This window comes from Salvia splendens, chromosome 18 (genome assembly GCF_004379255.2).
Source record: "Salvia splendens isolate huo1 chromosome 18, SspV2, whole genome shotgun sequence".
In the NCBI taxonomy this organism is placed as follows: Eukaryota; Viridiplantae; Streptophyta; class Magnoliopsida; order Lamiales; family Lamiaceae; genus Salvia; species Salvia splendens.
In genome coordinates this window covers 4,085,374-4,111,302 of record NC_056049.1, presented here as the reverse complement: position 1 = coordinate 4,111,302, position 25,929 = coordinate 4,085,374, and the positions used below count along the sequence as shown (strand labels likewise).

The 25,929-nt window shown below is 38.6% G+C and overlaps 3 protein-coding genes and 2 non-coding genes across 5 annotated transcripts; all 5 read left to right on the top strand.

Annotated features, from left to right (window-relative positions):
• Window positions 1–3,093: 3,093 nt before the first annotated feature.
• On the top strand, window positions 3,094–3,165 carry LOC121778033. Its single transcript, XR_006045604.1, has one exon. It is a non-coding gene; the product is annotated as a small nucleolar RNA R66 (small nucleolar RNA).
• A 743-nt stretch (window positions 3,166–3,908) lies between these two features.
• Window positions 3,909–3,993, top strand: LOC121778040. The gene has a single exon (XR_006045609.1). It is a non-coding gene; the product is annotated as a small nucleolar RNA snoR118 (small nucleolar RNA).
• Window positions 3,994–8,471: 4,478 nt separating this feature from the next.
• Window positions 8,472–9,604, top strand: LOC121776078 (F-box protein CPR1-like; the record flags this gene model as incomplete). The annotated part of the gene is made up of 1 exon (XM_042173205.1): window positions 8,472–9,604. A coding segment is annotated over one exon (960 nt), but the record flags the coding sequence as incomplete, so codon positions are not given.
• A 3,712-nt stretch (window positions 9,605–13,316) lies between these two features.
• On the top strand, window positions 13,317–15,914 carry LOC121777652 (F-box/kelch-repeat protein At3g06240-like). Its single transcript, XM_042174971.1, has 2 exons — window positions 13,317–15,496; window positions 15,603–15,914. The coding sequence occupies exon 1, from the start codon at window positions 14,386–14,388 to the stop codon at window positions 15,121–15,123; it is 738 nt and encodes a 245-aa protein (XP_042030905.1). The 5' UTR covers window positions 13,317–14,385; the 3' UTR covers window positions 15,124–15,496; window positions 15,603–15,914.
• Window positions 15,915–20,078: 4,164 nt separating this feature from the next.
• LOC121777383 (E3 ubiquitin-protein ligase UPL5-like) lies at window positions 20,079–25,407 on the top strand. Its single transcript, XM_042174626.1, has 3 exons — window positions 20,079–21,877; window positions 24,058–24,647; window positions 24,936–25,407. Exons 1-3 carry the CDS (start codon window positions 20,236–20,238, stop codon window positions 25,197–25,199), a joined length of 2,496 nt encoding a protein of 831 aa, XP_042030560.1. The 5' UTR covers window positions 20,079–20,235; the 3' UTR covers window positions 25,200–25,407.
• The last annotated feature ends 522 nt before the right edge of the window (window positions 25,408–25,929 follow it).

Here is a 25,929-nt window from a genome sequence, read left to right as displayed (position 1 = left end):
ACTTTATTATTTATAGGTTCCACTATCTATGACACAGTTTCAACTATTTTTTCTCCTTGTCTCTTACTTTATTAATTACGCGCTAAAACCCTTGTCAATCATAAATGACTTATTTATATGGGACATAGGGAGTATATATATAGTGGAGCCCAGCCCCTACAACCAATTTTTTATGCGTCTGCCCCTGGCCACTTATGATTATTATTACTAGTAAAACTGTGTAAGTAGCTAATTATTTGTGAAAGTGCGTTAGTAGCTTGTTAAACCTATTAATGCTTGTTCTACATCGACTTGGTGATGATCTTAGCTCATATATATAAGTATGGATAACCCCCCTAAGAACATCCACAGTGGTGCGGATGTCCCGGCGGACATCCCCGCGAACATCCTAAAAACACCTCATGTCACGTCATAAGGAATTCACACTGCACAATGGCGGACCTCCTGACGGACTTCCCACAATAAAAAAAATTCATAAATTCACCAAAATTAAACAATTTACGAAATTAAACAATTTACGGAATTAAAATTTTGCCACGATTACAGAATAAAAATCTTATTAAATAAAAAAAGAAAGTTACATTTCAACAAAAAAAAAAGTACACTTCAATAAATACAAATTCCATCAACGACGACCCATCTGCTGCCATACTTCTTCAATTATATCGTTCTGAAGTCGAATATGAGCTTGTTTTTTACGCATGACGGCAAATGCATGTCCGCAAATTTTTGTATAAAATTTGGTTGTTTATCATCACTCTTTTCATAATTGGTCCTTGTCTGCTACGTCTAGATCCGTCACAAATTCCAACCATTTCTTTTGTAATTACAAGTGAATCATTGAGTCCTTTGTTTTGAAATTATAAATACATCTATGAATAATGAATTGTCTAATGGGTGCAAACATAATGTTTTTTAAATTCAGTGAATCAAAATGACTCTTTAAGAAGACCAACTGATAGAGAGGAAGATATATCATTACTTTCAATAGATTTGAAAAAAGGAATAAAAACATAAAACCTTTATTAAAAATAAAATATTAGTCTTTATGTCTGCAAAATAGTCTTAGAGCATCACCAATCGCGCCCGCCCGACGGAATTCCGACCGGCGTGCCGGAATTCCGCGGCGGACGTCCGCCATTGTGCATGGTATGCACGGATACGGAATTCCGCCGAGGACACTGCAGCCGCGGCGTTACGCGGAATTCCGTCGCGACGGGCGTGCGGACGTCCGCCATTGCGTTGACTCCCACGGACGTCCGCGCGAAATTTCTGTTCATTGCATTAATTTTTTTCTAAATTTCTATATATACGGCTCGTTGATGCAACAGAGAGGTCGTCGTTGATATAGTTTATAATTATTGAAATGTTTTTTTAATTTTGTGAAATGTACTTTTGTTTTTTTATTTAATCCCCTATTTATGTCGAAATTTTAATTCCGTAAATTGTTTAATTTTGGAAATTATTTAATTTGTGAATTTATAGATTTTTTTAATTGTGAGAAGTCCTTCGGGATGTCCATCATTGTGCAGTAGAAAATCCTTATGACGTGGCAGCAGGCGTTTTTGGAAAGTATGCAGAAATTCCGCGGGGAATTCCACGCTCGTGCTGATTCTCTTAAAAAGTTAAAATCTCTATTTGATACCGTCTCACGTCTTTCAAGTAAGTGGCAATATCTTCAACAAAACGCAGATACAAAAATATCGAAATTTTATTTCACTTTAATAATTCATACACAATCTAGCCAGAAAACAAAATTTTCGTATAATCGGCGATCCGCATTCACCCTATATATATGCAAAATCGTCGATTAGCCTTTAATTTGCTCGAATGAAGTGAGCTCTAATTAAATCGGCGCAACCTTGGCATAAACAGCGGCGGAGTAAATTTTGGGGGCGGCGGCGCTGCCGTCATTGACCGAGATCTGGAGGCTGTAATTGATACCAGCCACCACCTGCGACTGTCTATTCACCACAGACACGAAAGCCAAGGACGCCTGCGCCTGTTTGTTGTGCTCCGCCAACGCGAATTTCGCGATCTCGACAATCTCCGGTGCGTTGGGGTCGGCGATCGGGCTCCAGCCGCCAACTAGCGGGTGGGAGGCGAAGAGGATGTGAAGAGATTTTGATGCCATTTTCTTCAATTTGATTTTGCGTTGGTGAATTGTTGACGGTTATTTATAATCGTGGATTAATTATGAGTAATTGTGTTTTTAACATAATTTTTTAATACTCACTAAATATATCAAGCGTTTTCGCGATGAATTAAGTAAATTTATCAAGCATTAAATAAAATTAAGGCCTGAATTAATTTGCTATTTATTTCTTTTGCAATTCTAGTCAAAGAAAATAAAATTAAATAAACAATTATGTACAAGTATTCGCACATTGCTCGTGGAGTGTCGTCATATGGCCTAAATATTAAAATTTAGAAATTACCATTATCTATCTTTTAGTGGAGTATTTTTTTTCTCTACTATTCTCTATCTTCTAATAATTAGTACTATCTTTTTATTTAACGGCTAAACAACAGTTCCTAAAATCGCGTATCCAGAAGAAGCTTCTCAATTGAAGCGGGACGGAAGGAGTACTAAAATAATTAGCTCATTTTCTACAACATTATCTAAAAATAATAATATGGCAGAGTTATTATTCCATTGCTGATTCTACTAGCTGTATGATTGTATCAATATATACTGGACAAGGTTAATAGCCATTAGCCCAACCAAAATTAATAGCCATTAGCCCAACTAGTTCAATATTTATAAGCCCAGTTTCCAAACCCTATTCCAAAAATCCCACTATTTAAGCCACACTAAAACTCCGTTCTCTTCATCTCTTTCTATGCGTCTACAAATTTCCACAAATTTAGCTGAGAAATGCTTCCGGAGCTGCGAATTTAGATAATTTTTCTATTTTATTAGAATCCCATTTCTCCATGTATACATCGCCTCCTTTTCTCAATTTGATTTATATTCAACACAGTTTTATGATTGTTGCCTCTGAGTAGAAATTTTTCAAAGATTTTTTCTAGGTAATGATATTTCCGATTTGAACTTTTTTTTCTTTCTGTTGAATCTGAAATTTTGTGATATCCATTGATGGCATGTATCTTTGAGACCTGATTGTCAATTTGATGACAACTATAAGCAATTTCGCTGAGGATTTCACCAAAAATTCAAATTCTTCACTTGAATTTATAAACATTTGTTTTCATTTTCAAAGTATTTACTTTGATTCCTAAGAGCATCCACAACGGTGGCGTCCGTCGCCACGGCGGTATGAGCCGCTGGCACGGACGCCACCCGTCGCCGCTGCGCTCGCGCCGCTGACATGGCGCTGCTCGATGAAAAAATCGTTTTTTAATTAAAAAACTGATAAAAAATAAAAAAAATTCATTTTCCAAAAAAATTATATCTGTTTACAACCGTTTTTTCCTATTTTTTAATTTTTTTTAATTTTGTTATCCAAAAATACACGTTTTCATCGGTAAATACCTCCAATTTCACTCTAAAAAATTCACATCAAACTACACAATTCTCATCATCATTCTCTCATCTCCATTCTCATCTTCAATCTCTTATATCCATTTTAATTATGTAATTTTTAATTTTTAATTTTTAATTATGTAATTTTTAATTTTTAGGATTTTAATTATGTAATTTTTAATTTTTAGAATTTTAATTATGCCTTTTTTATTTTATTTGTAATTTGTAATATTTATTGTGGTTTTTTAATGAATTTTAGTATTATGGAAATGTTTTTGTGTAATTGAATTTTAAATTAATTGTGCTCGTCGGAAGATCACAGATGTGGGTGTTGCTCTCTTGCCAGAGAGTAGGCAGAAAAAGTGGGGTCGTGCCCACAATCGTGCCGCTGTCAAGAGCACGGTTGTGGATACTCTAAGGTTGAGATGATGATCGCACTGGGCTCTGAGCACTTAAACTGGGATATTGATGGATAATGCAGCCTAGAAAGCTATAGTAACTGTATTAACTTCTTTTTAAAAAGATTAGAAGTTAATAGTTAAATGATAGTTTCAATCAAATAATATATGTATACAAAAGTATATGCAGCACCGAAATCGAATTGTATCAATGAATCTAATACATTATTGAATCGCAAGAAGAGGAATCGAGAAGTCAAACAATCAAAATAAGTCTTACTTTGATAGTGCATAAAATTGTGTACTACCTCTATCTTACCAACGGGTTGATTCACTGATTCTTGAGAGTAGGAGTACATAATAATGTTAATGAATTAGGGTTTATTTTAACGGTAACACGATAAAGTGTCATATTCCTTTAGGAGTTTTGTTCTTCTATTTTAGTCTGTCTCATATTACTTATGTTGATCCACTTGTTCCATAATATTGAATATGTCATACATTCCATTAATCTCATTTCACTCAACGACCAATGCATGGGTTTGGGCTCGATCATTAACTTTGAAACCAACGGCAACTAGCAGAGCCGATTAGATGGGATATACCTGTGATGACTTGTATTTTTAAAGACGATTAGATGTCCAACAGAGTTGAAATGAGCTTACTTTGCGCAATGGCAAGAGGCTACACGAAAGGACCTTGAGATGGCATTTTAGTTTGTTGAGAATGAAGTGCAACACTCATCGATTAGGTCAATGAAGATGCTATTGGATCAAGCTGCGGTCTGGCCAGCTGGCCTGTACAAATGGGTGTACATCATGGTGAGTCTCAGAGGCTCCGCGCATTTATTAGTACCCACCAGGAAGAATCCTATTATCGACTCCGACACAATACGATTGAAGAGATTTGCGCACGTAGGGCTCATAACCATTGATGCGCACGTAGGGCACGCAACCATTGATGTGTATTTGAATTTTATTTTAAAGTTTGTTTATCGTTGTATTGTTTATACACTAAAGATTTTCGTATTAATAGTAAAATAGTGTGAAGCCATAATTCTGTTATGTTTGGTTTTTTTTTATGTTCCTTTTGTCCAATTTATTTCGTTTTTGTTGTTGTATACTCTTCGGTTCCAACTAAGTTGTATTTTTTCCGGATGTCTTAACTAAGTTGAGTTATTTATTTTCCTGACAAAAACCAAACATTCAACACTCTTATTTTATTCTCTCTTTATCTCTTTATTTCATCAATACATGAAAATTTGTCACATTTCACTTTTACCACTTTTGGCAATGGACCTCACATTCAACTAATTAATTCACTCTCACATTCAACAAACTTTTTTCTAACTCACTTTTTATTATATTTTCTTAAAATCTATGTGGGGGTCAATATATGACAAATTATAAAGGGTGAAGGGAGTACTCTATTCTGTTCTTTTATTTTTTTAACAAAATTTCTTAATGTTTATGCTAAATTTTTTTGATTCAATTTAATTGGATAGAGAAATATTTGATAAATAGTCACAATTAAAATAATTATATAAAGATAGAGATATGCTATAAAATATGTCGGGCGACTGAGAAGAGCATTGAGATTGGCTATTTACAAGATGTGACATGATATGAGTAAAATAATACTCCTATATTATTTGAGATAGGCTCTCATGTAGGCTTTAAGACCATGTTTATCAGCAACCCCAACCCAACCCAACCATCCACTTTTTCAATATTTAATTCATTTCTATCTCCTCCACATCATTAATATTCATCCAACCCAACTACACATATTTTCATTCACAAATTCTCCCCCATTATCTGATCTAAGGATTTGGATGTTCTGATTGTATTGGGTTTGGATAAGTGTATAGAAATCTGTGAATTTTTCAAAAACTTCAGATTTGTTTTTCAAAAAATAGACCCAAGTCATACGAGAATAATCATCCACGAATAACACGAAATAACGAAATCCTTGACCCCCAGTAACTGGTGCAGGGCCCCACACATCAGAGTGAATCAACGCAAAAGGTTTTTTCATTCTAGTATTATTCAACTTAAACGAGTGTCTATGGCTTTTGGCCAACAAGCAAGTTTCACAATGAAAAGATTTCATAGAAGTAGCTAATTTAGGATAAAGTAGACGAAGATATCCTATAGATGGGTGTCCTAACCGACGATGCCAAAGCCAAGTCTGCCTGTCTGTCAGTCCATGAGTCAGCATCGCAGTACTCTGTTGGGCTATCTCATCAACATAGTACAGTCCGCCTCGTTCAGTGCCACGCTCAACTATCGTCCCCGTCTTGATATCCTGCAACATACAAAATTCCGGTTGCATCAGCAATTTGCAGTTCAGTTCCATAGTCACATGACTAATGGATAAGAGCTTATGTGATAAAGACGGAACATAAATGCAGTTAGACATGCTTAGAGTAGGAGAAATATTAATTGTTCCCGCCCCCGGACTTGCGCTAGGTCTCCACTGGCGGTTTGGACATAGGTTTTTTTGGATTTAGAAATGGATAGGAAATCTGAGGCATCAAATGACATTGTGTCGGTGGCCCCGCAATCAAATATCCATTGGGCGTCTTTGGTATGCGAATGTGAGGTAGAAGAACATGCCAGGGATTCAAAAGAATTTTTACACGGAATAACTGGCTGAATTTCGGGCAGTTTTGGTAGTTTGGGGGCAATCTGCAAGGTTTTGGCTGTTTTGGGGTCATTGTGAGTTTTGGGTGAAATTCGTGGGGCATTGTGGGTTTTAGGAGAGTTCTGGGGTGGTTTTTGGGATTGGGTATGGTTGTGGGGTAGAGTGTGTAATATAGGGAAATTGGAGGGGTCAAATTTGGATTTTGGAAGGGTTGGGGCATTTAATCGAAGAACCCCCCTTTCCTTGTCGAAAAACCTAGCCGCCTCGCCCCTCCCCTTCTCGGAAACCCTAGCGCCGTCGTCCCGTCAACCGGGGGGCGTCTCTGCCGTCGTCCGGTAGCCGCCGGCGTTGGGGGTCGGTTTTGTACCTTCTGACCAGGACTTGACCACTGATGCAGTCGCCACGGTCTGTGGTTCGTCGTTGCCTCCTCGGGGTCTGTCCTCTCCATTTGCGGCTGACGGAGGGAAGATGTTGCCCGCCGGTTGATCTCCGACGTAGGTAGCTCTTTCCCCAACAGCCACGGATGCCCGGCCTCCGATTCCTCCTCGATTCGAACTCCGGTTGGCTCTTGCCTTCTTCATCACCTCCCACCACTCCGGATACCCGTGTATCAAGAAACAGGTATCCTTCGTGTGTTTCTTTCCCCCACAATGTGTACAGACGAGCTTGATCTTGTCTTCGTCCCTCCGATTTGCTTGAAATTTGGATGGTTGGTTGTGGTTCCGGTTTCTGTCGATTATACTTAGACCGATTCCAATTCCGGACTCCTTGGTTTCGGTCTTGGATGAACGGATGTTGGCGTTGACTGCCTCTCGCCGTATCATGCCGTAGGCTGTTCTTACCGATGGGAGTGGATCCGTGTTCAGGATTTCTCTCTTGATGGTGTCGTACCGATCGTCGAGTGCCCACAAAAATTGGTAGACTATGTGCCTTTGGGTGATTTGATTATACCTTTCGATGTTTGATGGGGTGTCAAAAGGATTTGGATCGCGGCTGTTGATGGATAGCCACAGATCCTGAAATTTTTGCCATAACGCCTCTAACGTCATTCCTCCTTGCTTCATTCCGTATGCTTGTCGATGCAGGTTCGAGACTTGGAACGGATCTGCGCCACTTCCGTAGGTAGTGGCCAGTCCTTCCCAGAGATCTCTGGCCGTTTTGTACTGTGAGACTTCATTCACAAGGCTGGCCTCGATATTGTTTATGATCCAGTTAAAACAGCAATGATCGCGTTGCTGCCATACCGGATAGATTGGATCGGTAATCGGTGGGGGGTCGGAAACTCCAGCGATGTGAGACGTCAGACCCTTCCCCCCGATTGCCCGTTCCATCAGATTCACCCAGAGCGGGTAGTTGTCTCCGTCTAGCTTGGTTTTCAGGTTGATGTCCCCCAACGATTCTAGTTGTGGGGATGGCCGATTTGGTGGTTTGGAGTTGATTGCCATCATCTGTATAAGTTCCGCAAATTGTGCGGCTGACAGATTGATGGGGCTGTTATTGACGGTGGTTATGGTGTTGTTTGAGTCGGTTTCGGTCTGGTCAGTTTCTGACATCGTTTGTTGCTTGGTTTTTGCAGGTTTACAAAGGCCGGGAAAGGTATTTTCGGGACAATGATGATACTTTTCTGAGTCCTAAGCAAGACCAAATCTGCTCTGATACCATCTTAACGATGGTAATCGAGAGAGGCAGAATTCCTCTTGCTAGGCATTTGGGATGTAAAGGAGTAGGAGTAGAGAAAGTGTTTTGTATGTTTCGTATGTTCTGAATGAAGAATTACAACCCTCATTATAAAGGGGGATTTGCCACTATCTATGGAAACTATACCAATCTATTATAGGACATAATATTAATTCCATGATTCCATAATTCTTGCTTCCATAATTCTAGCCTTTCAATTATTCTTACAATCTTTTCCTTTCCATGGATTTCTCCGTTAATGTAGTTTGACAGATTCATCCCGGTTTTACTTCGTAGATCTGGATTCCTTCGACCAATTTCAAGTTGGCGACGCACGAATCGAGCCTTTCTCCGTCACAGGCTCCTGCAATGGCCTCGTTCTCCTCACCCCAAACTCCGGCGACATAATCCTCTGGAATCCGGCGATTCGGAAGCAGCTCAAATTGGCCGCGCAGCCGCCGATTCCCCATCGATTTATCAGAGACGAGGCTATATTCGCGCTGGGATACGATTCCGAACACGACGATTATAAAGTTGTTAGTGTTAATCAGGCTGCAAACGACAAGGATGGCAATACCTTCACCACGGAAACGATGATCTACAGCCTAAAATCCAATTCATGGAAGAAGGCAAAGGATTTCCCCTATTTGTTGCCACATCACACCTCAAGATGGGGAATCTATCTGAACGGCGCGCTCCACACCGTTGTGAAACACGGCCGCAACCCTGAGATGGTGATCATGTCGTTTGATCTAGGAAAGGAAGAGCACCTCGAGATTCCGCTGCCGGAACACAGCAACGCCGCGATTCGTGGTGTGGAATCATTGGAGGTGTTGGTAGGGTGTCTTGCGGCGGTTGTTCCTGGGAAGAAATGTGGCACCGATATCTGGTTGATGAAGGAATACGGCGTGAAGCAGTCGTGGATGAAACTACTGCAGCTCGATCCGCCGCTGCTCGGCGGTCTGCGGCCGCTGGCTTACTCCAAGAGCGGCGGCGAGGTTTTGCTGAACGACGATGGAATGTGCCTCAGCTGGTACGATCTGAAGAAAAAAACCGTCGCAAGAGCTCGCGTTAGCGCCTGGTTTAAGTCAAAGGCGGTTGAGCCGTTTTCCGACACGGAGGTTGTTGTTGGGAGCCTTGTTTGGCCTTGTGTGAAGGAGCACAATGGTCCAAGAAAAGGTGTGAAGGAGATGAAGATAAAGAAGGGAAAGGTAGTTTGCTAATCCTTCTTCTATCTACTTATCTTTTTAAAATTTTCAATTTTGAGTGCTTTGGGTATTTGTTTTGTTTAGATTTCTCCTTTTTTTGTTGTGATGTTTTGCTGGGATATTTCTATCAAATGGATTCAAGCTAACAGTGAAATTTAATGGAGAAATGGAGGTTGATTACTGATGAATCCGCGAATTTCTGATGTTAGTAAATGCTGGTAGAGAATACAGATCACGACACAGAGAATTTACGTGGTTCGATTTACTGAAGTAAATCTACGTCCACGGGAAGAAGGGAGGGCAAGATTGTATTGCTTGATCTGGGCTTACAGCTTACAACACAGACTTGCTATATGATATTTTATCTCTAGAGAGCTTAACCTTTTTCTATCCGATCTAAGTTCTATTTATACATTGAACTAAGATCGTGGCATGCATCACCACTAATGATGGTTGTGGATGTCGTGGAGGTCATGCGATCCTGCATGGGCCCACTATATCTTTGTTTGGTCTGCTTTCCTGCAGGAGGTCGTGCATGATTTGACACCACTAAATAGATCGTGTAGTGGAGGTCGTGGAGGTTCTGCATGAGTCCACTATCTCCCAGTTCGGTCGAATACTGAGACCGAACTGCTGAACTATTGCCGAGCAGCTTTTGCCGATCTAAGAGTAGAGCTTGATTGGTCGGCTTTTACCGAGCTGTAGGCTGGGGCCGAACTCTTTGGTAATGCCGAACTGATTGGTCGGCTTTTACCGAGCTGTAGGCTGGGGCCGAACTCTTTGGTAGTGCCGAACTGATACTCTTCCTTGGGCTTTGGGCTGATGGGCTGTCACTGCTATTGGGCTTGTTTAGTCCGTACTCCATCACTACCCCCCCGAAAAGCGAAGTGAATCACTTCGGCGAAGCGAGTCACTTCGGCATTCTGGATAAAGGTACGGGGTAAGTTGATGTTTGTCCTCGGTCTTATGAAGTAAACTTCTTTGACCGGACTTGGTCCTTGGTCTTATGAAGTAAACTTCTTTGCCCGGACTCGTCTTTGGTCTGATGAAATGAACATCTTTGACCGGACTCGTCTTTGGTCTGATGAAATAAACATCTTTGACCGGACTCGTCTTTGGTCTGATGAAATAAACATCTTTGACCGGACTCGTCTTTGGTCTGATGAAATAAACATCTTTGACCGGACTCGTCTTTGGTCTGATGAAATAAACATCTTTGACCGGACTCGTCTTTGGTCTGATGAAATAAACATCTTTGACCGGACTCGTCTTTGGTCTGATGAAATAAACATCTTTGACCGGACTCGTCTTTGGTCTGATGAAATAAACATCTTTGACCGGACTCGTCTTTGGTCTGATGAAATAAACATCTTTGACCGGACTCGTCTTTGGTCTGATGAAATAAACATCTTTGACCGGACTCGTCTTTGGTCTGATGAAATAAACATCTTTGACCGGACTCGTCTTTGGTCTGATGAAATAAACATCTTTGCCCGGACTCGTCTTTGGTCTGATGAAATAAACATCTTTGACCGGACTCGTCTTTGGTCTGATGAAATAAACATCTTTGACCGGACTCGTCTTTGGTCTGATGAAATAAACATCTTTGACCGGACTCGTCTTTGGTCTGATGAAATAAACATCTTTGACCGGACTCGTCTTTGGTCTGATGAAATAAACATCTTTGACCGGACTCGTCTTTGGTCTGATGAAATAAACATCTTTGACCGGACTCGTCTTGTGTCCTAATTTGGCGAGTTTTATCGCTTGGATCGGACTTTCCCTTGTCCTAATTCAGGCAAGTTTTATCGCGTGAATCGGACCTTTGTTGCAGTTCGTTTCAGACGAAGTGCTTGATTCTTAAGCTGAATTGTGGTCTTGTATCCTCTTTAGAAGCTTGGACTTCACAATCGTTGGCTTATTGCAGTTCGTTTCAGACGAACTGCTTGTTTAAGCTGAATTGCGGTCTTGTATCCTCTTTAGAAGCTTTGACTTCACAATCGTTGGCTTATTGCAGTTCGTTTCAGACGAACTGCTTGTTTAAGCTGAATTGCGGTCTTGTATCCTCTTTAGAAGCTTTGACTTCACAATCGTTGGCTTATTGCAGTTCGTTTCAGACGAACTGCTTGTTTAAGCTGAATTGTGGTCTTGTATCCTCTTTAGAAGCTTTGACTTCACAATCGTTGGCTTATTCAAGTCCGTACATGGCGAACCCGACATCTCTTCGGTACGGAGGAGATGGAGTTCTCCTGTGGTTCCGGTACCGAGGAGGAACAGGAACATGTCGGGGTTGAGGATTCTTTCTCCTGGAAGACACGTCACTACTGCGGTAGTGACTTTCATGTCTGGATGAGGAGGGAGAATCCACCCTTTTCGTCTTCGGCTCTTGGCTCTTTTGCAGGAAGGCTAAGAACTCATCCTGCTTCTCAGCCAAGAACAGCTTGACAGCCTCATTCAAATCAGGCTGCTGGGAAGACTCGGTGTGTGGACCTTTTGAGCGGCTTGTTCCTTCTCCGTGAGAACTGGAAGTAGATTTTTCACGAGGCTGCTTTCCAGGCCTATGGGCTGCTGGATTAGCTTCCTCATGGTTATCACGGACGGAGGCACGGGTGTTATGTGATCTGGTATGCATTTTTTTGGTAGAAGAGGATCAAAAACTCGCTTTATCACAAATTTGGTTCTCTGTTTCCCACAGACGGCGCCAGTGATGGATCCGCGAATTTCTGATGTTAGTGAATGCAGGAAAATACAGATCACGACACAGAGAATTTACGTAAATCGAACCACGTAATTCTCTGTGTCGTGATCTGTATTCTCTACCAGCATTTACTAACATCAGAAATTCGCGGATTCATCAATTACTACGTTTACAAAGTTGTGCTTGGTTTTTGTTTTGATTTTCGGGTTGTACATTTAATTACTACTATGATATGATAGGAGTATTTCGTTTTGCTTGTGTCAAGTGCTCAGTTCTTAGGCCTAACAAACCATCAACGAAGGGAATAGCTCAATAGCCCTATGATAAAAACCAGGAAAGCCCAGCTGAACTTTTTGAACATGAGTTTATCAAGCCATTTGTTCTCCATGAAACTCTTCAATGACGATATTTATGAGAGCCTCCACGAGCTTCTTTGGAGGGCCAACATCTTTTGATTTCAACACCTTAACTATCGCTTCTCTTAGATGGTTTATCACCACCTCTGCCTCAATTGATCCTACCATCTTGAAAGAATCTACTTGAACTGTTTCGAACGAGTCGTGTTTGTAAGGTGTAGTAGTAGTAGTAGTAGTAGTAGTAACGGAGGAGGATATCTTTGAAGTCGGATCTGGGACAGGATGTGATTCTGATGGTTGTCTCTGTTGGATGAACTGAACTCAAGAAGTTATGGAAAAAGAAATGATGGTTAATCATCAAAAACTTATGATATCGAACACATCAGAGTATTCCTACTTGATGATCCACTATACGAGCTTGTTATATGCAAGTAAGAACATTGATGCAGGTGAAATATCCTCAGAATTTGACGAGTGAATTGCAAATTTACTACTACATCAAATTCATGATGATACTCACCAAAATCCAAAAGCAAACAGATAACACATCAATACAAATTCAATGTGCATTTTTTTTTATTTCATGGCACAAGAAATGAAGTTTGTCCATTATGCAAGAGAAATCTTAGTTATTTAGTGGGAAATCAACAAACCTTTTACTCCCTCCGTCCCACATAATTTGGAACACTTTGACCGGGCACGGGTTTTAAGAAATGTAATGAAAAGTGAGTTGAAAAAGTTAGTGGAATGTGAGTCCCACTTTTATATATTAGTTTTATAATTAAATGTGAGTAGGAATGAGTTAGTGGAATGTGGGGTTCATTACCCAAAATGGTAAAAGTGAAATGAGTCAAATTATGTGGGACGACCCAAAATGGAAAATTGGGTCAAATTATGTGGGACGGAGGGAGTATTAGTATTGAATTTGTCAGAACATTCCAAGCTTCCTACCGCGAAATACTTCCTCTGTACGCCATTAGAAGTCCTGTTTTACTATTTTAATCTGTTTGCTATTTGGAGTCATTGTTCACTTTTACTATAAATCATAGGTAGACTTCATTTTCTACTAACTCATTCCACTCACATTCTATTATAAAACTAGTATACAAAAATTGGTCTCATATTCTACTATCTTTTCTCATCCACTTTCCTTTATACGGAGTATTTATTAAAATTCATGCTGAACTCAAATGAGACTCTTAATAGCGGACGAAGAGAGTACTAGACCTAAGGAAAATATGAAGAAAATAAAAAATAAAATAAAAGCTAACGTGAGGAAAGCACAAAAAAAAAACTGAAAAAGATGCTAGTATATGTTGACTTTGTGTTAAGTAGTACTCCCTCCGTCCCGTTTTAGGAGCTCGGTTGATCAATTTTGTGTTTCCCGCTTTAGGAGTTCCGGTTGGAATAAACTAATAAAAAATGTTTATAATTCAATTTAAAATGTGTTAAAAGAGGATTCCAATATCCACTACAACATTTATTTATTATACACTCAAATACTTTTTTAAAATATGTGCCAAAAGTGGGTTCCAATATCTACTACAACATTTATTTATTACACATATAAACACTTTCTTAAAATATGTGTTCAACTCAATTGGAACTCCTAAAGTGGGACGGAGGGAGTAGTAATTCTCGGTGCATTCATTTAGTGTGTGTAGTTAGTTACATATAGTGTGTGTAACGGGCCTCTCTCCAACCAGCCCATCAATTTTCCACATGGGCCTCTCCAACCAGCCCATCAACTTATGTTACGAGCGCATGAGCATTATACTTTTCAACCGGATATAATTAAACGTAATTTGCGGGAGTAGTCAATTCGTCGCACATTTGATACTTCAAAATCCAACATCCAAACTCTCTCTTCAACCAAAAAAAAAACTCTCTCTTCAACCAAATCCAAAGCCCTACCATGCCGTTTTTACCCGAAGAAATCGTCAGAGAAATTCTGTGCCGCCTGCCGCCGAAGGCGCTGCTGCGTTTCAGGTCCGTTTCCAGATCATGGCGATCCTTAATCGACAGCAAACAATTCACTCAACTGCATCTGCAACAGTCCTTGAGATCCAGCAGAAATCTCACCCTATTGGTCGATTCATCTCCATTCTACTACGTAGATCTGGATTCCTTCAAGCAATTGCAAGTTGGCGACGCGCGAATCGAGGCATTCTCCGTCACGGGCTCCTGCGATGGCCTCGTTCTCCTCATCCCCACCTCCGGCGACATATTCCTGTGGAATCCGGCGATCCGCAAGCAGATCAAATTGGCGGCGCAGCCGGTGATTCCCGCTCGATTTTTCCGATCCGAGTACGGGCAGTCTGCATTCGCGCTGGGATACGATTCTAAACACGACGATTATAAAGTTGTTAGGGTTTGTCAGGCTGCAAACGACATAAATGGAGCTGCCTTCACCACGGAAACGACGATCTACAGCCTCAAATCCAATTCATGGAAGAAAGCAAAGGATTTCCCCTATGTGTTGCCACGTCACACCTCAAGGTGGGGAATCTATCTGAACGGCGCGCTCCACACGGTTGCGAAGCACGACGACAAGCCTAAGATGGTGATCATGGCGTTTGATCTCGGGAAGGAGGAGCACTGCGAGATTCCGCTGCCGGAACACAGAGGCGCCGCGATTCGTGGTTTGGAATGAGTGGAGGTGTTGGGAGGGTGTCTTGCGGCGGTTGTTGCTGGGAAGAAATGTAGCACCGAGATCTGGTTGATGAAGGAATACGGCGTGAAGCAGTCATGGGTGAAATTGCTCCGATTCAAGCAGCCGTGTCGCGATCTGCGGCCGCTGGCTTACTCCAAAGGCGGCGGCGAGGTTTGCTGAACGAAGATGGAATGTGCCTCAGCTGGTACGATCTGAAGAAGAAAACCGTCGCAATCGCTCGTGTTATTGGCTTCAGCGCCTCGTATAAGGCGAAGGCGGATGAGCCGTTTTTCGACACGGAGGTTGTTGTCGAGAGCCTTGTTTGGCCTTGTGTGGAGGAGAAGGAGATGAAGATGGAGATGAAGATGAAAAGGTGGTTTCTAATCCTTTCTTCTACTTATCTTGATATTTTCACTTTATAGTGTTTTGGGTATTTGCTCTGTTTATATTTGCCCTTTTTTTGTTGCGATGTTTTGCAGGGATGATTTTCTTTCAAGTGGATTCAAGCTAAGGCTATGAAGAATTAGCAATGATGGAGAAAAGGAGGTCGACTAAAATGAAGTGCTTTTCGTTTGTTTGAAGTGCTTACTTATTAGATTACTCTATAAAAATTGGGACGAACATTGATGGTAAGAGCATTCCCAACGGTGAGCAGCAGCTCACCGTCCGTCCTTGCCGCTGGCAAGGACGCGCTCCGCCACCATTGCGCTCTTGCCGCTGGCAGGGCGCTGCTCTATGCATAGAGCACGTCCGTGCCAGCGGCAAGAGCACAGCGCGTCGACGTGGCAGCTTCCGATTGGCCCGTTGATTTATCATTTTTTTATTTATTTTTTTAAAAAAATTGAAAAAATCTGAAAAATTCAAAATTAATAAAAAAATTTTTTGTCTCACTTCCTAATAAAATATATCCATTTTTTCCACACTTTTAATTTATTTTTTTCATTATTTTAACCCCAAAATTCATACTTTCATCTATAAATACTCTCATTTCAAACACAAAAAATGACACTATACTAAACAACTCTCTCAATCTCAATTTTTAGGATTTTAATTATGTAATTTTTAATTTTTAGGAGTTTAATTATGTAATTTTTAATTTTTAGTATTTTAATTATGTAATTTTTAATTTTTAGGATTTTAATTATGTCTTTTTTATTTTATTTGTAATTTGTAATATTTATTGTGGTTTTTTAATGAATTTTAGTATTATGGAAATGTTATTGTTTAATTGAATTTTAAATTAATTGTGCTCGTCCTTGCGGAAGAGCACAGTTGTGGGTGTTGTGCTCTTGCCAGAGAGCAGACATGAATAGTACCGCCCGGGCCCACAACCGTGCCGCTGGCAAGAGCACGGTTGTGGATGCTCTAACAACCATCTATCCAGACCTAGATTACTTATAGAGATTACTCTATAAAAATTACTTTAAAATCAATCTTTTCTTTATAAATATGCAAACTGCATTAATACTTGATTTTCAATCTATTGGAGTTTTTGTGCCAAGCTATATTACTCAAAGTTAAAAGTATCTTCCATCATTTATACCAAAATCAAATTATTTCTAAATGTACATTACACTAAAATGTAATTTTACTTCACAAAACTTTTGAAGTAACACAAAAATGAATTTAGTTTATAGAATGATTAGAGAAGTTTTCTACAAAAAAATGAGATTTGATCTATGATGGGAGATAGTCTTAGCAATCACATTGGTAGAATTCGGATGAGGACAAATGGATATAGAAGAACAACACAACACTGGAAGAAAAAATATATTTAGAGCTCTGTATGAGTTGATCAAGTGATAGAATGGTAATACATGAGATCAAAGGCTTCGGGTTCAAATACATCATGATCTAACTTTAAATACATTCATTTACCTATTAAAAAACATCACTACTATTTTTAAAGGACATTCAAATCCACCATGGTCCAACTTTAATTTACATTCATTTACCTTTAAAAAATACTTATTTAGATAATGAGTAGAAATTTGGAGAATTAGAAATCATGGCCTACTAAATGGAGTCTCAATCAGGCCAACTTGCTTGGATTCGGGCTGGCTAACCCAATCAGTTTATTGAACTATTCGTGTGTGGATAAGATGGGTTATGATTTTGTTTTAATTTATAAATTTCAACTATAAAGCCTACACCTTTGGGCTTCGAGCTAACCCATCAAACCAATCCAGCTCAAAACTTTTTACATTTTTTAAAAATAATATATATCTATTGATAATTTTTTATTTATAATAAATAAGAACACATACAAATGAGCGTTATTTTAACTCAATGATATACGAGAATACATTTTTTTCCTTTTTTCATGAGTAATAATGAACTTTTTTAATTTTTTCTTATATTTTTGTGATAAGTGTAAAAGTAAAAGTAAAATAAAATAAATTATGAATCAAAATATTTTTTCAAGTACATTTATTTGACTAATTTATAAAAGTTTGAAAAAAATAATGACAAATGAAAATTAACCCTATCGGGTTACAAACTCTTCGTAATTTATTTTCATTTAGTTTGACAACGACACTTAAAAAATAAACAATAGTTGAATGTAAAGTTTGAACTATGTCGGTCTCCATCTCGTTGGTTGTACACGTAGCACCGGACACTCGCTGGTCTGACAGCTTATCATCGACATTGTTATTTGACTATCAACTTGATTAAATTCAATCTAATCTTTCGACTTCTAAACCAATGAAATTTATGTTGTTGGAGTTCTCGACTCCACGGACGGACCTTGAACAAGCATATTAGCATTTGCATCTTTTCAGTGTATTGTCGACCTAACACTTGATAAATGAGATAGAGAGCCTTTTGTCTCTAATTTTTGCATCTACAATCTATCCCGTACGAATAGTTTGGCCTTGTCTCACAACTCGAAGCCATTTCCTTGATCTCCCAAACGTTCTGAGCTCCCAATAATGACTTCACCACGATATTCTAATTGTGTAGACTAATATTATTGAGTAAGAGGACTTGAAACAAACTTTTAGAAATTTCGTTTCACTTCATTTTATACGAACTTCATTATTTGATCGTTTTATTTCATTGAAGAAAGACTGAATTAAAATAATCTTAAAATGAGCGTGTTGTCTAATAATGAAGTATTTTTTAGTTTAACAGTTCGACATTAAGAATTAGTTCTGCCTATATCACAACCCTACACATATATATATACATACAGATTTATATTATACTAACAATCCAAACTAAAGTGACAACTTTCCACCATTTATAACCATCAGATATATTAAAAGGATGGATGAGATTTTTTTGTAGGATTAGAGTACGAATCACTAGCTTATAAAGAAAATATTGCTTGTAAGAGTAATTTTGTCATTCTGCTTAATTTGACGTCATTGACAATGGTAAGCAAATGCTGAGACATTGGCAAATATCTCTCTCCTACTACGTATGTAAATGTTTGAGTTTTATAGTACATATTTCTTTTTACTTCTCAAATTATAGAATTTTGTACTCTTTTTGAGTATTCTTTTTTCATTTATTTTAATCTTCATATTTTCTACAAAAATTTAGATGTTTCGATAACAAAATATCTAGACTATTTTATTATTTTATCTGTCCTACAAGAGCATACACTGTTTCTTTTTTAGTCCGTCATACAGGAGTATTCACTTTATAATTTTGGATATTGTTTTCTCTATTAGGGTATGATCCATTCTCCATTAATAATACTTTAATTATTTTTTCTTTTTATTTCTCTCTTATTTACCAATTGTGTATTAAAATCTATGCCCAACTAAAATTATATACTCTTGTAGGACTCAAGAGTATAAAATTTCTAAATAATTCAAATAGTATATCATAACTTCACAAAGATAAAATTTTGTTTTATTATAAAAATTTGGTAAAATTTCTTCCCTAGAACATATGTAATTAAATATAGTTAGAATCATCATAAAATTATTTTTGTTTAAATATATGTTTTATAAAACATAATTAATCAATTGACATCTAAATTTTGATATATCTTTTTAATTAACTTTAGTAGTCAAAGATACTTTTTCATTTGTATGTTTTTATTTGTGTTACTTGAGTCCGGTCATGAGATGATAAAAGATAGAAGAGAAACAATCAGAATTAGTGAATATTTGACAAATCAAGGGTAAAATGAAAGCTTCATTAATATTCTTAGCACAAAATAAAATAATGACACGAAAACTAGGGATGTCAATCGGGCCAGCCCACCGGGTTTCGGGCCAACCCTATTCGGGTTGCGGGTCAATCGGTTGCGGGCTAATCGGGTTGTGATTTTTTCTGGGCTATAAAAGTTCAACCCTAACCCTAAAAGCTCGGGTTTTGGGCTAGCCCGTCGGGTTAATCGGGTTGCTACCGATAAAATTAACATGCGATCAATCCAATAAATAATGGTGAAAATTAGTTATATTTATAAAATGTAAAATATTTAATTATGATCAATTTGAGATATATGCTTAAACGCAAACATAAATATGATCAAATACTAATATTTAAGATTTATGCAAAATAAAACATAAACATCAAGAAATTTTAAAGCATGTTTAGAAATTTAAATATATTTTTAGTGAATTTGAAGTTTCTAATTCATTTATCTATTATTATATTAATAAAAACTTAATATATAATTTATATATTTAATATATAAAATTGAAAAGTTATTTTTTCAGTAATCTATATTATAAAATAATCAATGAAGTGTCGAATTAGAGTCAAACAAATAGAACAAGAGAAATTTTATTGGGTTTCCGGGCCAACCCATCGAGTTTTTGGGTCTAGGGTTGCAGGTTAATCAGGTGCAGGCTAATCGAGCTGTAATTTTATCGGCTGAAAATTTTCAGCCCAAACCCTATAAATTTGGCGGGCTATTCGGATTAGCCCACGGATTGCGGGTTAAATTGACATCCCTAGCGAAAACCTCCTTCCTTTACTCCCACAATAGAAAGAATCCTCTCTTAAATTTTGACAAACACAGCTTTACACTCGTCTCCTCCTCCTCTTCTTCTTCCTCCTTCTCCCTTCCATCGCCGCTCTTGATTCACCAATTCCCCCAAAATTGAACTGTGTTGCGCCGCCGTGTTTACGATTCCATGAACACCGCCGATGTCGTCGTCTCTCTCCAAGCGCAAACTCGACGATTACGCCGACGATGACTCTCCTCCTTTCTCCATAAACCCTAGTAGGATGCGAAAGGACCATTCTACCCTCCCCTCCTCCCCCTCCCTCTTCCGATCATCCTCCCGCCCCCTCCAATTCTTCGTCCGCATACTCTCCGACCGCACCCTAGTCCTCCGCGCCGACCCCTCCGACACCGTCGAATCCATCCATGGCAAAATCCAGGCCATCACCGGAATTCCGGCATTCGAACAGAGCATCATCTACAGCGGAAGGCAGCTGCAGTGTGACAAGACCCTAGCCGAATGCAAGGTGCAGAACGACGCCAGTCTCTATCTTGTTGGCCGTATGCGCAGCACGGGCCACCCGAAGGCGTGGAAGCTCATCAACAACGTAATCAAGTTGATTTTCAAGCTGTGCGGGAGCAAATCTCCGGTCTATGTTACACAGACGGTGAAGGTGATGCTCGCGGAGTTCATGTCCTTGACTTCTCAGACGGACGCGGAGAAAGCAACTGAGCATTTGCTAATTTTCAGTGCTTCGTCGGCCCCAAAAGCGCTAGTCATGCTCTATATGTCGAAGGACAATAGAGGTGCGGCAGATGAGGCCATTAGGCATTTCGTCACCTCGAGTAAGGGAATTCTTAATGTGATGCATAATATCAGTGGTGAGTTTGTGCCTATAATTTTGGAATTCTGTAGATTGTTAAAGAAGGCGGCTGGAATTGATGATCCATTGTATTGTCTATGCCGGAGTAGTTTAGCGGGAATGGTACCGAATACTGAGCTTGGAGAGAAGGCCAAAACTGGGATTCCAGATATATTTCCTTTTGTTCAGGAGTTATCAACTAAACTCACCAATGATTTTGCCTTGAGTACGCAGTCAATGCCTTTTCCCGGGCCTTCATTGGCTGATATACGAGATTTTGCTTCATTTGTGGCACCATTGATTAAGGAGATTGAGGGCTTCTGTGATCCTATTAAATTTCCATCGGACTTTCGTAGGGTATGTCATTATGGAGAAGAAGCTAGAATGTTGTATAAAATTTTTCATGATCTATTAGGTATATTCGAGATGTGTTTGAGGAAAATGGAGGACCGTATGAACAATGATGTGAAACAGGATTATGGTATCCTTTGTGTTGGATCTTGTCATCAACTTGAATTTGCGAAGGAACTTCATAAGATCTCAACAATTTACAGTGGTTGTGAAGGATTGTTTTGGGAAACCATGAAGAGAAACAAGGGGGCTTTCTGTAATCTTGTTGTCAGGTGTGCAAAGAGGAGTGAGGACCATACTTGGGTTATGGAGTGTAAGGAAGTGACCAACTTTGAGGCGAGGAGACATTTAGCAATGATGAAGCTTCCCGAGGTGAAGGATGACTACGGGGAGATACATGAGATGCTTATTGACCGCTCACATTTGTTGGCAGAATCATTTGAGTATATGAAAAATGCTGAAATTGAGTCCTTACGTGCTGGTTTATTTATGGAGTTCAAGAATGAGGAAGCCACTGGCCCTGGTGTTCTGCGGGAGTGGTTTTTCTTGGTATGCCAAGCAATCTTCAACCCTCAAAACGCCCTCTTTGTAGCTTGCTCCAATGATCTTAGAAGGTTCTATCCAAATCCAGGTGTGGATCCTTTGTTTCCTACTATAATTCCTTAATTTTTTCTGTTTTATGCTTTTTGCAAGCTTTTGAAATTTTGCATACATTATATATAAGTTATCAGAGGATGATATACTGTTGCTTATACATCTCTATTTTGTCATAACATTGAGTTGTGCTTTAGTCTTGCAACCATGTAATAGAGCTTCAAAGGATGGTTATTTTTTTCTTCTAATATTTACTTGATTTTTTGTCGATATAATAAAAAGACACAATGTTATCTGTCTACTAGTACCTTGGCATGAAAAGGAAAAGAACATCTGGTTGTTCCTAGTGAGATAGGTCAGGTTTTGGGGACATTGTCAGGACACGAATTCCCACTTGTCATTTAGATCTGAGTTTCTATAGCAAACATCCTTTGTGAATTGTGACAGCGTGAACTGTGCGAAACAAGTTTGAGCTTTGTTATTGGTCGCTTAAATAAGCACTCAGAAGTTCATCTTGTATTTAACACGAATTGTTAACCACTCTAGTAGCTTATGAGCAAGAAGTCCGTATACAAACTGGGGGTGACAATGGTAGTGCAGTGGTAGCGCAATGAGATGCATGATCTATGAAGACAAATTATTAGGCACATTACAAGCATTTGCAAATTACAAGTATCAACTACATAAAGAGAGAGAGCTTGAGAACTGAAAGAAAAACTGTAATAAGCTAGAAATTTGGATTGGTGTTACATAAACTACATGGTAGATATTGCATTAAGAGGCTAGAGTGATGCTGCTGTTGGCTGGCCAACATACTATTTGACTATGATGTATCTCATCCCATAGATGAATGCCACATATTTCAAATTTTCTTAGATAGTTGTAGATGAAAGCACCTGGTTGCTATTACATGTACATATTATCTTTGTAATGGAGAATTTGAAAAGAAGTCAGGAACTTAATAAGTGCATATCTATCTGATTGAGACTCACCCGTGTCTGGTATAATTCCTTCATGTTCACTTGTACAAATGTGCTTTAACAAATTACAACACATGTTCTCTTTAAGGGTACACAGGAATGTCTTGCTTTAATTCGGTGAAATTTCTTTCCCATTTGTATTTTGTAGATAGTCAACCATAAAATTACAGATAGTTAATTTCTTTAGTTTTGGGCTTGCATGATGGACCGGATAGTTAGAATGGATAATGCACTTTTAGATGAATCTGTAATGCTTTGGAAAATTTTGTTTCAGATGTGTTTGAGATACCTCAGTAGGAAATTATAGTTGCAAGATGCAGCAAGTTTCTAGCTTTTCATTTCTGATTTCTCCACCATCTCCAGTGGTCTGTGTTTGAGTATTCTATAAATTATGTTTCCAGCTAGTAGGACTGAGTAGTTTCTGATCATTACTTGGATTAATGAAACTGTGACGAAGTTGTCCATTTTTTCGGCTGTAGTAGATTCTTGAATGTCAAGATTTGTTTTTTTGTTTCCACACGAATTCATGGTTATTAGGCAAAAAATAGCTATTTTCTGCCATTTTTAGTTTTATTTTCAAGCTTTTATCATGTTCATTCATTATCTCATGTTTTAGGTTATCTCTTTACATTAGTTCTTTTTGTGACAAAAATGATGAACTGAGTCATGGACCAACTATTAAATCTTGGATGGAAATTTCTTTTACCTATTTCTTTGGGTAATCTATTATTAACGACTTTCACTGTAGAGGAATAGAATATTCCATTCTTCATAACTTGTCTCAAACAAGAGAATCAGGGTCAGGGTATTTTGCTTTATTAACAAAGATCATTAGAATGTAGTTTCTTTTTTGTTACTAATATAGTACATTTTTTGTGAATTTTTTGAAGTTTAGAAATTTGGCTTTTTTAAATATTTGATGTGGCTTATTTTGATATTGAATGGTGATAATTGTGCTTTACAAGCAAAATCATTTGAGAGACTTAGAAGAAATCCTTTGGGGCTCAATTAAGAGACTTACTAAGTTTCAAAATCCTTTGGTAAACTGTGCATAACATAGGTGTGGTAGTACCAGAATCCTTGTGACATTAGAAGAAATTGTATTATTGGGTAACTCAAAAAAAAAAGAAAATTTTTCCTAGGTACCAGAATCCTTGTGATATTCGTAGTACTTCCAGTTCCGGATCATTGAAACTAACAAGGCTGATCATTCCATTTATTACATTTTCTGTTGCAGCATCTAAAGTGGACCCAATGCATCTTGAATATTTTAGGTTCTCCGGAAAGGTGATTGCCTTAGCCTTGATGCATAAGATACAAGTGGGCATTGTGTTTGATCGTCTATTCTTTTTGCAATTGGGCGGGCGTACAATTACCTTAGAAGATATAAGGTATGCAGATCCCTTGTTATATAACAGCTGCAAGCAAATCTTGGAGATGGACCCGGAACTCGTTGATCAAGATGCCTTAGGCCTAACATTTGTTCATGAAGTTGAGGAGCTGGGAACAAGGAAGACTGTTGATCTCTGCACTGGCGGGGAAAATATTGCTGTAAATAGTGAAAATAGGAGGAAATATGTTGATTCTCTTATACGCCACCGGTTTGTATTAGCTATTGCTGACCAGGTAAAGCATTTTGCTAAAGGTTTTGAGGACATTATTGGTTGTCCTCGTCTCCAAAATTCATTCTTCAAATACTTGGACCCAGAAGATCTGGACTGGATGCTACATGGCAGTGAAAGTGCAATCTGTGTAGATGATTGGAAAGCACATACCGAGTATCATGGCTTCAAGGAAACAGATGATCAAATATCCTGGTTTTGGAAGGTATGTTAATGAAGTTCTTATTTATTTTAGTTATTGAAGGCAAAACAAGGTTTAGTTACACCTCATCCCACGTATATACATGATTCTGTTTAAATTTTGTCTGATTTATTCTTAATTTGCCCTTCATTCCATTTCCTTTTTCCTTCTTTGATGTGCAGATCAGTAAATATTACAGTCTAAATTTCCAATGTAATTGCATCCAATTTCTGTCCATATGAACAAGTTTGTTTTCATTGTATATGCATGTTTGATACATCCATCTTTTGGTGTTTTTGTCTCAATCCATAGATTGTCGGAGATATGACTGCGGAGCAGAGAAAGATTCTACTCTTCTTCTGGACCTCGATCAAATTTTTACCCGTGGAAGGTTTCAGAGGTTTAGCTTCTCGGCTTTACATCTACAAGACTTCTGAATCCCGTAGACGGCTTCCTTCGTCTCATACATGCTTTTACCGATTGTGTTTCCCTGCGTACCGGACCTGTAATGTTATGCGCGATCGTCTTAACATTATCACTCAGGAGCATGTGGGTTGCAGCTTTGGGACATGGTGAAAATATGTGGATTTGGGGGTCATTGTGCAGAAAATAGAAATTCTCATAGTCTTTTTGTACATAATGGATGACTCTAAAGACCTTGACCTTTTTTTTTTGAACTAGACGAAAATCGAGACGAGAATGGTGATAAATTACAATTGTAACATGTAGCGACCTCTATTTAAACTGTGGATATGGGTAATATAGAAGGCGTGAATGGTGACAATTTCCCGTTTCATTTATCAGTAGTGGCGGATCCGGAACTTGAAAATCGAGGAGGTGGGATGCAAGAGCATTGTGCTGAAAAGCCCCATTCAGTATCTTCAAAGCATATTTTTGCACGACATTTTTCAATCTCAGTGGCATCTGATGAGTTATCATGTTGGAGGAAGATAGATGTTGAACATTAATTTATACTACCTCCGTCCCCCAAAATTCGTCCCGGTTTGACCGGGCACGGGTTTTAAGGAATGTAATGGAAAGTGGATTGAAAAAGTTAGTGGAATGTGGGCTTGACTTTTATATATTAGTTTTATAATAAAATGTGAGTAGGAATGAGTTAGTGGAATGTGGGGTCCACTACCAAAAATGGTAAAAGTGAAATGGGACAAATTTTGGGGGACGGACGAAAAAGGAAAGTTGGGACAAATTTTCAGGGACGGAGGGAGTACAAATTTGATCATTTAAATAAATAGTTCTATGTATTGTCGACGTGTTTGAATTCGTATTGCCAAAGCGTAAGAATGAG